This window comes from Zalophus californianus, chromosome 8 (genome assembly GCF_009762305.2).
Source record: "Zalophus californianus isolate mZalCal1 chromosome 8, mZalCal1.pri.v2, whole genome shotgun sequence".
In the NCBI taxonomy this organism is placed as follows: domain Eukaryota; kingdom Metazoa; phylum Chordata; class Mammalia; order Carnivora; family Otariidae; genus Zalophus; species Zalophus californianus.
This window is the reverse complement of record NC_045602.1, coordinates 54,475,374-54,489,203: the sequence shown is the minus strand read 5'-3', so window position 1 is coordinate 54,489,203 and position 13,830 is coordinate 54,475,374. Positions and strand designations below refer to the sequence as shown.

The following is a 13,830-nucleotide window of genomic DNA, read 5'->3' as shown; positions in this document are numbered from 1 at the left end:
CACGGACAGCACAAACTTGCTTATCGTCTTTACCTACTGCCTTTCGTACATACACATATTGGAGATGGCAATTGTTTCGGCTGTGAGTGGCGAAGCCAGAGGGGCACCATAGAATCAGGCATATTTTAGGATGTCCTCCCCTACTTCCCCAGCAAACGCACGAAACCCTGCTTCAGGTCCCCAGTGTGGGACTCCTTAGGAAACGGGGCGGATCCCTGGGGCTGGTTGGCGGACGCTGGACCCCGCGAGGCGCGCCTGCGCCGTGCAGCGGCGCACGCGTTCGAGCCGGAAGCATATGTTGGAGCGGGAGATCCTTGGGGATGGAAGTGGAGATGGAATCGCAGAGCGCCGGAGCCGAAGATGGCTTCACCCAAGTTACCCGTAAGGGTGGCCGGCGGGCGAAGAAACGGCAGGCTGAGCCGCTGTCCGCGGCGGGGGACGGCGGGGACGCGGGCCGCATGGACACGGAGGAGGCCCGGCCCGCGAAGAGGCCGGTTTTCCCGCCCCTCGCCGGGGATGGATTCCTGGTACTGGCGGGGACCGTGGGACAGGAACGGGGTCGGGGGCCAAAGGTGGGCCAAGCCGGTGGTCTCTGGGTGATGTTGAAAGGGCGGGGGCCGTTCTTCAGTGACGGCCTTCAAGAAGTGACTCTCCTGAACGAAGTTTAACTCGTTCAGTTAAAGAAAGCTTCTTGTGGAAAAGCTGTCATTTTACAGCTCCACCTCCATCCCAATACATCCCCCGACTTGTGTGTTCTTCTGTTGTAGGGTGGGAAAGAAGAAACAAGGAAAATTCCAGTCCCAGCTAACAGATACACGCCCTTAAAAGAGAACTGGATGAAGATATTTACTCCTGTTGTAGAACATTTGGGACTTCAGATACGGTTTAACTTGAAATCGAGGAATGTAGAAATTAGGGTAAGGAGAATGTCAACCATTTCCAAATATATTAGGGTTTCTCTTTCCTACAGGGGTGAAAAGAAGTGAATAGACTTTCCGTAACGGGACTTGTTTTGTTAAATTATCGTTATACAGCTTTCTAAAATAGTATAGTGAGTTCGAACTTCTTGAATGTCTTCAAATTCTGCATTCAACACAAATATTAGTTGAATTCATAAGGTGGACCTCAGATCATACCAAAATACTGGTTATGCCTGTGCGTGTATTTTATGATGTTCTGTGTTGAAATGAGACAAGGCTGAGTAAAGAGCTGGTCATAAAGAGACGTATGTAAATAGGAAATAAAAGTGCTTGCTGTGCACACACATATATATTCATTTCATGGTGTCAGTTCAAAAGCTAGACAATGTTAATTGACTTTGGGCTTCCTTTTCTGGGTGCCAGTTTTATATCAGAATCAATGACCAAAATTATATCTTCCATTTTGAGGACTCATACCATCATCAGAACTGGTATAGACTCATCTCTGTTGAACTAGAATAATGGAATAAAGCAGAGGGGCACTGCTTTAAATAGTTGGTAAAGTTTAAAATATAGAACTTGGCAGAACTCCTTTTTGTTCAGGTTCTTGTAGTTTTGTGCCAAACGTCTTGTTTCCTTAGAGCTTTCCCTTGCTTCGTTGCTTTAAATCTCCTCTCACCGGTCCTTCCTCTGCCAGTGCCAGATGAATTTTCCGGGACCACGCTGCTTTCACTGTGGTACTCTGGTATCTTCAAAATCTCTGAAGGGTAAGAGTTCAGTTTTTGACTGAACTTGCCCCCTTTTTTTTTATTAAAGATTTTTATTTATTTGAGAGAGAGTGAAAGCGAGAGGTCACGGGGAGAAGGAGAAATGGGCTCCCTGCTATGGGGCTCTGTCCCAGGACCCTGAGATCATCACCTGAGCCGAAGGCAGACGTTTTAACTGCTTAACCGACTGAGCCACTCAGGCGCCCCTGAACTTGGCTTTTAAGTAGGAATCTAAGTCCCAAGTTCATCTCATCAGCTCTTGACTTTTTTATGTCCATACCTGTGGGGGACTTTGCCATATGAAGAAAGCCCTCTCCTCCATACTCTTTCTTTTCCGGCCTCAATTCCAGTCATCTCTTGGAGTCTAGCTCAAGTGCTTTCTCCTTTAGGATTGGTTTGTGTTTCAGTCATGTCTTCAGAGCCTACACTCTTACTGTGCTTGGCTGTCTTACTCCGTGTCGCAGAGGCATCAGTTTGCATCCCACCCACACCCGTTGCTACTGCTGGATGCCAGGCACATAGTGGTGCTTTGGCGTGCACTACATCATTGTAATCTTTAAGACAGGCCTGTGAAGTAGTTGTCATATCACCATCCTTTAGATGTGAGGAAACTGAGTCAAAGGAGTAGGTTAGTCAGAGTCATCAAAGTCATTCACTAACAAGTGAATCTTGTTAGTCCTGAAAGGACCCCACCCCACCCCCGACTTTTTTATTTTACAAATGAGAAAAGACCTGGAGCATCTATGGGACTTGCCCAAAGTCACATACAGGATTGGAACTGGGATCTAGTTTTATATGTGCATTACACAACCTTGTGAAGTTTGAAATTTGTCAAATATGTGGTCTCCTCAACTAAATTTGAGTCTGTGTGGGAGAATGGAAATGACAATTTTGGAATCAGACCTGTGTCGGAATTCTGCCTTTTTCACTTTTCAGTACTTCAGTTTTCTCAGATATAAAAGTTTTTATATTACTTAATATTCAGGGTCGAGGGGCGCCTGGGTGGCTCAGTCGTTAAGCATCTGCCTTCAGCTCAGGTCATGATCCCGGGGTCCTGGGATCGAGCCGCGCATCAGGCTCCCTGCTCAGTGGGAAGCTTGCTTCTCCCTCTCCCACTCCCCCTGCTTGTGTTCCCTCTCTCTCGCTGTCTCTCTCGGTCAAATAAATAAAATCTTAAAAAAAAAAATTCAGGGTCGATGTGAAGATTAGAGCTGTTGTGTGTAAAGTACCTTTGCGATACGTGTCACTTTTAGTGGTTGGGATTTTATGAATAGTAGCTATTTCTGCATTTACCTAGTAAAGCCTTTAAGGACAAGATCCCTGCTTAAACTATCCGTGGTAGTTAGTCCTGGAGTTAGTGCGTCGGGAACCATCAGCAGTAATGGCGAGTATATGCTGGCCATCAGTCCTCGTGTTGTATTAGAGTATTTTCATCTCCAGTCATAATATGTGCCTTTTTTTTTTTTAACAGACTTGTAAAGAAACCAAGGATGTTAGTGCCTTGACAAAAGCAGCTGATTTTGTGAAAGCCTTTATTCTTGGGTTTCAGGTGGAGGTAAGTGATTTCATGACATATAAAATAGGTGCTTAAAAACACTTAATATGAGGGGCACCTGGGTGGCTCAGTTGGTTAAGTGTTGCCTTCGGCTCAGGTCATGATCCCAGGGTCCGTGAATGTTTCTGTGGATTTGGGCTTTTTAAAAAAATTTGAATTTTCTAGGTCTGGTGCATTTTAACTTAGTAGTTATTCTCAGGTATCTAAACGTAAGGGCTTCACAGCATTTATTTTTGTGTTGTAGGATGCACTTGCCCTCATTAGGTTGGATGACCTCTTCCTAGAGTCTTTTGAAATTACAGATGGTAAGTATAGGGTGGTCTTTTCCTATTAACTATTGTACTTTTGTACTGTCGACTTTGTATTGTAAGTGACTTTTAGCTTTCTAATAGCATCAGTTAACCTGTATTATTAGCAGGTTTTAAAATATATATTTTTTGTATCTTTTAGTAGGGAAATTTAGTTTGTGATTAAACTTCATTATGGAGTGGGTGGTGTGCTGGAATTGCCTCCTGAGGCCTTGATTTTCTCATTTAGTAAAGCCCTTAAAGGGAGACCACCTGTCAAGGGCAATAGGAAGAATCGCTGGCAAAGGAGGAAAAACCAAATTCACCATAGAGAACGTGACACGGACACGGATAGTTTTGGCTGATGTGTAAGTATCTGATCTTGAGAAAATTACTGTCGTAATTTATATTTGACCTTTTGCTGGTTTCAAGAAGTCATAAAGATTGTATTTTATGCATAATGTTGCCACTGACTCTTTGTCAGTATATGGTTCTGGATGAAATACATAATTACTTTGAAAGCAGATTAGGTTAGTTGAGAAAATCTTAGGAATTCTAGCTTTTTTCTCAGCAATAAAGGACATGTTCAGGGACGCCTGGGTGGCTCAGTCAGTTAAGCTTATCTGCCTTTGGCTCAGGTCGTGGTCCCAGGGTCCTGGGATCGAGTCCCACCTCGGGTTCCCCGCCCAGCCAGGAGCCTGCTTTTCCCTCTGCCCCTCCCCCCTTCGTGTTCATTCTCTCTCAGGTAAATAAAATCTTAAAAAAAAAGGAATGTTTAGAATTACTATTAAAAGAAGTTACATGACAGGTGAAGATTTATTTTTTATTTTTCTTTTTAAAGATTTTATTTATCTGATAGATAGCAAGAGCGGGAACACAAGCAGGGGGAGTGAGAGAGGGAGAAGCAGACTCCCCGCTGAGCAGGGAGCCCGATGCACAACTCGATCCCGGGACCCTGGGACCATGACCCGAGCCGAAGGCAGACGTGTAACAACTGAGCCACCCAGGTGCCCCGACAGGTGAAGATTTAAATAGTATCAGAAGGGACTCCTACTTAAATCAGTAGGAGAGAGCAAGGAGTGGGTGTTTTAAATGCCACTGTGAATTTCCTTTTAAAGAAAGAAATATATGTGTATGAGTCTATAAATATTTTAAAACTATATATAAAGGCCTTTCATAAAAGGATGATGAGCACTGCACGTTAGGTGAAAAACTCGAGAGCAGTTCTATGCGAACAGAAAGAAGATGATAAGGGCTTAGAATAAGGGTGCTGGAGGTGGGGCTGGGATTAGCCGTGGCGGGGGTTGAAGATGCTGCGGGGCCAGGCCGTGGTTGCCGGCAGATGGCGCCGAACTTATATAACACCATGTGCCATGAAGTTGGGGAATGAAGCCGTTGACTGACAGGAGGAGGGACCTGCCTGCTGCTAAACCCAGAAATAATTTTATTTAAAATCATGCTATGTTGGCTCTAAACTCGGGCTCACCATTTTTTAGAACCTAAATTTTCGACTCTTTTACACTCGAGGGATAATGGTACTACCACGTTGATGGCCCTCTTACTGGAAGATGGGCTTATTATAATTTTGATCTTTGTGAGGGGAGCCTAGACTTGGGAGAATGGAGCCACGAGGAAATCTTGTTCTGAACTAGACATTTTAAAATACTTTGAAATGCGTACCACATTTGAAAGCATCATATGTAGTGCTAAAAACTTTTGTTAATTTAGAAATCTACAAATGTAAATGATGTGCTAATCAAATTATAGATGCTGTGATGTATTAAATTCTAAGTATATTGATAAGTGTTGACATAAAATTTACTAGTTGAACTGGTTTTTTTAACAGCTTTACTGCGGTATGATTCACATACAAAAAACATTGCCTTATTTAGTATCCTTTTCAGTGAGTTTTGGGTAAACCTCTACTCCTGTGATCCCACCTTAGTCCCAGGCAATCACTGACCTACTTTCTGTCATGGTTGTGCCTTTTCTAGAAATTTATATAAATGGAAATACACAGTACGCATTCTTTGGAGTATGACTTCTTTTAATTAGCATGCTGTTTCAGTTTCTCCATTTCCTTAGGTGTGTCAGTAATTCCTCTTTATTGCCAAGTACTATCGTAAGGTATTGCATTTTGTTTATCCATTCTCATTTGATGGACGTTTGAGCCAAACGTCCAGTTTGGGGCTCTTATGAATAATGTTGCTATTATTGAATTACTTTTTATATCTTTTTTTTTTCCAAGTGAATTACATACTACTTGAAATTGAGTATATTGTCTTGAGTGTTCAGTATAAATAGGCTAACTGGAAATCCACATGTTCGTCCATTTATTATGACATAACCATAATGTGGACCAGTATGTGCCCGTAACTGTTGTTTTTGATGAGTTGCTGATAATCTGGTAAAATACAGTATGATGTGAGCAAGATAAAAAAACTAAAAACTATTCCATATATATTCAGTGCATCAGATGGGAAATAATGTTGCCTGTATGTCCTGAGACCCCCGTACCATTGTGGCCACTGCCCCATCACTTTGGTGGTTTCGACAGCAAAACCACTCACACTTCATGTATGCTCAGTGTCTGTTTTCTCATCTTTCCTGCACTCTTGTCAAGGATTTTTATCAAAGTTAGACATACTTGAGCAAGCCCCAAACTTCTTCCGCCTACCATGTCCTCTTTGTCAGAGGAACTAATTTCAACTCTTTTAGGTAATTTTTAGAAATTATTTATCTCCATATTTTCAAATATCTTGTTTATATACCAGCTTCACCATTGACTTTCTACCATGGAAGATGAAAATTTAGCTTTTATTCATCTCTCCCCCCACTTCCACCCCATGTACTCAGCCCTTCTGACATCCAGTTTACTCACCCCTCCCTACGTCCCCTGTACATTTTGGGTTTTCTAAGACCAGTGTTAGCGTTACCTGAGTGCAGGGTCAGTGCTCAGGATATCAGCACTGGGCCAGGTGATAACTGTGATTGTTCTGTCTGTCCTTTACCACTTTGTTTTCACTGGAAAAAAGAATTCTTATTTATGTTTGTGCTTTCTGATTATCAGTAAAATTCAGTAAAAAGCTGTATGTTGTTGTATGCAGATGCATCAAACATTTGAGCAACCTGTCCTGGAGCCTGCTTTCTCAGAAGCACTGCTGCTCTCTGCCTGGCGCCCATTCGGCATCCTAGGTTCTCCTTTCACCTTTGCCCTTTTGCTGTTTGAATCTCTTGGTTTGTTGGATTCTTTTTCCTGAGTACTCCTTTGGTCCTTTTGTTTTTCTTTTTTTAATTTGATACCTGTATGTGGTGCAAAACGAGCACCACAGTACATCTGGTTAACATCCATCACCACAGTTACAAATTTGTTTTTGTGTGTGTGGGAACTTTTAAGGTTTACTCTTAGCAATTTTCCATTATATAGCACAGTATTATTGACGATATTTAACATGCTGCACATTACATTCCTGGGACTTCTTTTCTAACTGGAAGTTTATGCTGTTTGACCCCCTTTATTCATTTTGCACACCCTCGCCCCCCAAGTACTCCTTATTTTGGTGCCGTATTTGGTCCAGGAGCTAGCTTAGCTAGCTAACATTATTTGAGAACTTCTAGTTCCAAAGGTGTCCTGTCTCCTGGCTTACTATACAGTTCTGTTATATAAATCACGTCCATTCAGAATCTTGAAGACATTGCTATCATAGCTTTCAGTGTTGGTATTGAGAGGTCCAGCACCATTTTTATACCTGATTCTTTGAGCGTCCTGTCTGGCAGTGGTAGTATCTTCATCCGGTGTGTTCTGAAATTTCATAATGCTATGTGTTAGTGTGGGTCTATTTTTACTCATCTTACTGGGCCCTTTCAAACTAGAAACTCATTTTCTACAATTTTCAGAAATTTTCTTGAATTACTTTGGTCTTCCTTTTCTTTCCCCCTTCTATAATTCCTTTCTGTAACTCTATCTTCTAATTCTTGTATTTAGTTTTCTTAACATCATGCCCTTGATTCATGGGTGCATGAAAATAGCTTTTCTGACCTTACTGATTTGATTTTGTTTTTGCTGTTTTCATTCTTTTCTCCCCATAGTCTCTGTTTCTCTTTCTTGACCTTGCTGGTTGCAGCCTCTTTTTCTTTTGTAGTAGAGGCTTTCGTCAGAGTCTGGGGAACCGTGTGTGTGTGTGTGTGTGTGTCAGATGTACATGAGTGAGGCAGGAAAGAGCAGACTAGAAGCCCTGAGCTCATGGGGTCTGGAGTGTGGGGGGATGCTGGTTGACTGTAGGCTTCACTTAGGGTGATTGCCAGGCTGTTTCTGATGTATCTTTTAGTCTTTTTTTTTTTATTTAAGATTTTATTTATTTATTTGAGAGAGAGAGGGAGAGTATAGAGGGAGAGTGAGAAGCAGACTTCTCGCTAAGCAGAGAGCCCGATGTGGGGCTTGATCCCAGGACCCTGAGATCATGACCTGAGCCAGCTGCTTAACCGACTGAGCCACCCAGGCACCCCTCTCCTTTGGTCTTTTTTATTGAGCAGGTCAGCTTCCCTGAGAAGCATTCTCTAGGCTGTTTGCTGCCAGACTTTGAAGCCTGGTTATGGAAGATAGTTGGACATCTCAACATCCATTGTGCAGATATTTGCTTCCCATTGCCTGTTTTTAACATTCCTACTTCAGCTGTACCTGGTAGCCCTGGTCCAGATACCATGTCTTTTCCTTTCCCAGGGAGCAACACCTCGCCTCCCCCTCCCATAATTTTGCCAGTTACGGGGGGTGGTTGCCTGATTACACAGAATGGGGAAGAAAATCTAGGGATCATCTTGAACAGGTTTTGTCATTTTTGTCCCCACTTCCAGAAATGGCTGAGCCTGTCTGGATGAGAGGGTTCTGCTTGATGTTCCCACTGACAATTTTGGCGTTAGTTTACTGACATTTTGGAAGATGGGCTCAAAAAGGCAAAATACTATTGTCCATCTTGTTTGTCAGCCAGGAATTTCTATTAGTAGGGTCTGGATGATCCTCACTGAGTAGTGAAAAAATTTAGATGACCTTTAGAAAGCTTTGCAATTGAAATCCGGATGTTTTGATCAAGTACAGTGTTACTTGCATTTCTGGATACTTAATACCAGCTCTGCCAATGTGTAATCTTTGGCAGACTTTACTTCTTGTAAATTTCTTTCCTCATTTATAAAATGGAAATACCACCTTAATAAAGCTCACATGAGGATTAAATGGGAACACATAAAGCCCTAGCACATAAAAAGCACTCACTTGGGCGCCTGGGTGGCTTAGTCGTTAAGCGTCTGCCTTCGGCTCAGGTCATGATCCTAGGGTCCTGGGATCGAGTCCCACATCAGGCTCCCTGCTCGGCAGGAGACCTGCTTCTCCCTCTCCCACTCCCCCTGCTTGTGTTCCTGCTCTCGCTGTGTCTCTCTCTGTCAAATAAATAAATAAAATCTTTAAAAAAAAAAAAAGGCACTCACTTGATGGTAGCCATTGTTAGCCAAGAATCTTAAAAAATTCTTGGTTTCTTAAAATTTTTTCTTTTCTAATTTTTATTGGGATATAATCTAAATACCATAGAATTTCCCTTCAAAGTGATTTTTAGTGTCTTTAGAGTTGTGCCGCCATCTTTACTTAGGAATCTATCTATCATGATTTTCCAGAGTTTCTGGATTATGGGATTCAGTTAAGGAAATGCTTTTGTTGCTAACTTGTCCCATATTCTCTCTTGCAGGAAAGTTCACATCCTTGGCTCTTTCCAAAACATCAAGATGGCAAGAACTGCCATTTGCAACCTCATCCTGGGTAATAATAATTTACTCATTGGGTGTTTTCTCTGGAAAGAAAATAGGGAATTCAGAACTCAAACCACATTTGCATATCAGTTCAAGTTAAGCATAATGTTAAAGATTGCAAGTAGAAGCTCTTAGTGGTTGGCAAATGTGGGCCTAAAGAAGAAAAAAATACTACTTTTGCTTAGATTTCATCAGTTTGCTAGAGAAAAGAAGGGGTTTATTGGGTTATATTGCTTAAATCTTTGCTGCTTTCCCCAGAGGTGCAGTGAAGCCATTCCAGAATAGCCGGCAGTGTGGTTTAGGTTTCAACAAAAAGAGAGCTGCTGATCACCATCAGTCAACTTAATTGATGCACTAAGTCCTATTTTTATTTGAAAGAGAGCAAACAAGCATGAGCGAGTGGGAGGAGGGACAGAGGGAAAGAATCTTAAGCAGACTCTGCACTGAGTACAGAGCCCAGTGCAGGGCTCGATCTGACAACCCTGGGATCGTGACCTGAGCCAAAGCCAGGAGTTCAGACACTCAACTGACTGAGCCACCCAGGCACCCCAGTCCTATTTTCAAACTGTGCAGCAAAGTCAGTAACTTCTGGTACGAGTTACAGGATTGTAGCAGCTTGCTCTAAATGGGATTTCCCATCAGTGCCCAGATCTGACCAGCTTCTTTTTGAAATATTTAGACAATTTGGTGTCTTTGACTCTTAGTATTTAAAGTATTTTTGGAGAATGTTTTGGTATGGTTTATCGTTCTTTTGTTGATTTAAGAGAGACCCACTGGAGTATGTGTTCTTTAGAGTTGTAGACTGCTTTCCATGTGTCTTCTATATATGTGAGTTTATTTGTATAGATATGTTTATTTTCCTCTGCAGGAAATCCTCCATCAAAGGTTTATGGCAATATCCGAGCTGTGGCTAGCAGAGCAGCAGATCGATTCTGATTTCAAATCAGAGACTTTTTATCTTGTCTTTGGACTCTAGAGAAAAAGCCCTTGTCCTCTGCATGTGGTCATAAGAAACCATGAGAAGAACTTTTCAGTCACTTTAAGCCTCCATCACTTCTTTTCTGTTCTCAGCCAGAAGCATCAACAGAAAGGTTTGATAATATTCACATGCAGCAACTTGAGGATAATTCCCATATCTGAATTTAGTACCATAATTATACTTATACATTAATTATAATTTATCACTTCACTTTAAATAAAAGATTTACATAGTTTATAATTCTTACTGGGAAACTTGTTTAAACAGTCCTGTATGAATTTATAAATTTGTAACTTTTTATAAACATTTCTTGTCTATGCAGTGTATTTAAAAGAATCAGCTCACAAAATCGCTCTGAAACCTGACCCTTAATACTGGGTGGTATGTAGGCTTTTTAGAAGCAGCGGTTTGGAGATACTGTTGTGAACAAAGGCTAATCCTTGTACTTATTTTGTAGCTTATAAAATTAAAGACGTCACAAGGTTGATGTGAGGAAAAGAATTTTATTTTTCAAATAAGCATTCAGTGAAAGTAGTCAGACCTTACCAATGTTTGGGTGAAGGCGAAATATGGTAAAAGAATGTTTTTACCAAGAAAACCACAATGTTCTGCAAGTGCAAGAGCTTGTTTTAACTAGTGTCTGCCTATTTAAATACTCATTTGGTAAGTATTTAAGTATTAATCTTTAAGTGTTTAATCTTAGCAAACACTAAAAGCTAGGTAGAATTCTAGACAATTGAGGCTGTTGGTGGACAAGGGACAGAAAAAGAAATCACTGTCCTTGTGGAGTTTTCATTTTATTTCAATAACCAGGGAAGACATCTACAAAATACCTAAGTAAATTCTGTCAGCAGAGGGAAAATGCTCTGGAGGAAGAAGAGTGGAGTAAGGGAGACGCAGGTGTAGGAATATGTTTACGTGGGGTGGCCAGAAGCGTCGTCCCTGTGGAGCCAGGACATACCTGAACAGACCTAGTAGCATCAGCTGTGGGGTCTCTGGTGGGGGAGATGGTACAAAGGCCCACAGCAGAAGCAGGCCCAAAGTTCCAGGAACCACGGAGGCGAAGGCAGCTGGAAGCAGAGGAAGGGGTGAGTAGTAAAGCGATGAGGTAGGGCTTTGTAGGTTGTTGTAATGACTTGTGTTTTTAACCAGTGATAAAGCAGATTTATCTTTACTATGGCTTATAGTCAAATATTAAACATCAATTTATCAGGTTATTTTTTAAATCCAGAAGAATGGAGAAAAGACTACCCCATGGGGGAAAAAAAAGTATCTAATGGCCGTGGAAGCTCACCAAAGACGATTGTGAACACAAGCAAGTTTCAAATATTTTATTTTCTTATTCATACAGTAGGAAGTTTTCTAAAGATCCCACAACATGACATCTCATGCAGAAGAAAAACTAAACATTCAACATAACCCCCCCCACCCACACTAAAAAAAAAAAAAGGAAAAAAAAGAAAAAAAAAACCCTCATTCCCCAGTAAGGAAATAATGTTTGCACTATTTTTCTGTAACGCCAGCCAAGATATGCACAAGCAAGAGAAATAGAAAGCATTTGCTAAAATATTTGTAACAAATACTTATGTACAAAAAATTCACAAAAGACTAGTTCCCCCTTGAAGCAGAGCACATGGCAGTTGACACTGGAACAGATCAAACCACTGGCTGGGATTATAAGCCACGTACTGATCCAGAGGAAGAAAGTTACATGTAGTGGAGATTTTCAGTTTGAACATTAACATTTCCAAAGTTTGGCAACATTATCTTTTAAAATTATGCAAATTATGTAAACAAGAGGTACATTTTAAATTGATCTACATGCAAAACTCCATGTCATGCAAGGACACCAAGCACCGGGATTTTTCTCTCACAGACAGAGCCCATGATGTGCAGCACTTAGTTGAAGGAACAGCGATGGCAGGCAGGTGTGCCCAATTTAAGATCATTTACCTTGATTCGACCTGCCCTTTTCCACTTACGATTATAAAACTGCTTTTCTAGAAAAACTATACCGGGGAAGACTACTGTCCTAGAAAGCTAACCAAAATGTTTTCTTCCAGCCAATAGTACCTTTGCAGAAAAGGGAAGGGATAATATCAAGTGGTGGAACATGATATGCTACTTTTATATCACACATTTAGTAAGTTAGCATCCATTACAAATATGGGCAAATCAAGAAAGAAAACCATCATGCACTCTCTACGCCTTGTGGTAAAGAAATTCAAGAGGTATAAATTTGGATAAAATTTTGCTTCTTCCGTGGCATACAGATTAGTATGACTTCTTCCATTTAAATCACAAATATATGTGGGCGTTCAGATACATACATGCACATTAAGTATCACCAGTTTTTTAGATGAGCTGCAAGCCTTCTGAAACAGAAGGGAAATTTATGGTTCAAAGGTAAGTTTAATGACAAACTGATTATCTACATACTGAAACGAATGGATAGCCTAAGTAGTTACGTGATTCCTTCAGGTATTACTAAGAAATGTCTAAGGAAAATCGTGATTGCCTCAGATGGCTTCTGGCCTTTCCACAACTGGTAACTTACATTGACTCAGGGACATTTACTAAATGTATTGGCTCCTAGTTAAATAACGAAGCAGCCACAAGCCCTGTGCAGTTACTATACGAACACAAGAATGAGCTCTTGGCAGGAGCACTGCACTATACTTTCTCCTCAAGCAGAGATGTAGTAAAAGCTACTCAGCAATGAGACACAGTCCCTGGAAATATATCCATAGGTAGAAAGAAAATTACACACTCCTTTGTTACAAAAAATGTAATTAAGGTAAATAATAGGACGTTAACAAATGCTTTGTCAATCTCTCAAAGGAGAAAGCACAGGAAAAGGAAAAAGCTGGCCTAACACCCGGCTCAAATCGTACAATTTTCTATCTATATATAAAACTGTGTGAAATAAAAGTAAGGATGTTTTATGTTCTGCTTGGCACTTTTGTACTCTATCATTTTGTTTCTGAATCAAGTAGATTAAATTAAAGCCAACCTACTACACATATAGAAAGCTACATATATCTATATATAAATATTTACATATGTATATATAGATACTTTCTTGTTATAAAAGATGAAGAAAAATAAATTAAAAAGCCAACCCCTTCCCTTTCTTCACCACATTGATATGCTCTTTTCATGCTGCTGTCCTTCAGACTTTAAAGTGCTACACTGAGTTATTGAGAGAATTAGAGTTCAATAACACTTAAGTTGGCTTCATGAGGCTCGTGTTGGAAAATGTGGCTTCACAGAGAAAAATACTTCCATTTAAATACACAGAGAGCATTGCTGGACGTCTTGAGCAGATCTTCAGAGATGGAGAAGAAAGCAAAAGTGTTGGGTGGTACTCTTTAAAAAAGAGTCACACATCTACCACCATCTTTTTGTGGATATCTAGGCCACCTACAACCTGCAACAGAGAGGAACAAATCAAGCTTAACCATGACTGAAAACTCCTTTTTACTGATCTAACCACCTTAACCAAAATTACAATATAAAAAACACACTA

At 40.8% G+C, this 13,830-nt stretch overlaps 2 protein-coding genes across 2 annotated transcripts in view; one reads left to right on the top strand and one right to left on the bottom strand.

The window, feature by feature from the left end:
• Positions 1-173: 173 nt before the first annotated feature.
• On the top strand, positions 174-11,750 carry PNO1 (partner of NOB1 homolog). Its single transcript, XM_027621609.2, has 7 exons — positions 174-527; positions 768-917; positions 3,159-3,242; positions 3,487-3,547; positions 3,780-3,897; positions 9,262-9,332; positions 10,191-11,750. Exons 1-7 carry the CDS (start codon positions 321-323, stop codon positions 10,256-10,258), a joined length of 759 nt encoding a protein of 252 aa, XP_027477410.1. The 5' UTR covers positions 174-320; the 3' UTR covers positions 10,259-11,750.
• Positions 11,618-13,830, bottom strand: part of PPP3R1 (protein phosphatase 3 regulatory subunit B, alpha) — a 71,967-nt gene continuing 69,754 nt past the window's right edge. The window contains exon 6 of the mRNA XM_027621610.2: positions 11,618-13,731. Coding sequence (XP_027477411.1) covers positions 13,684-13,731 — 48 coding nt within the window. The 3' untranslated portion in view covers positions 11,618-13,683. The remainder of the gene's footprint in view (positions 13,732-13,830) is intronic.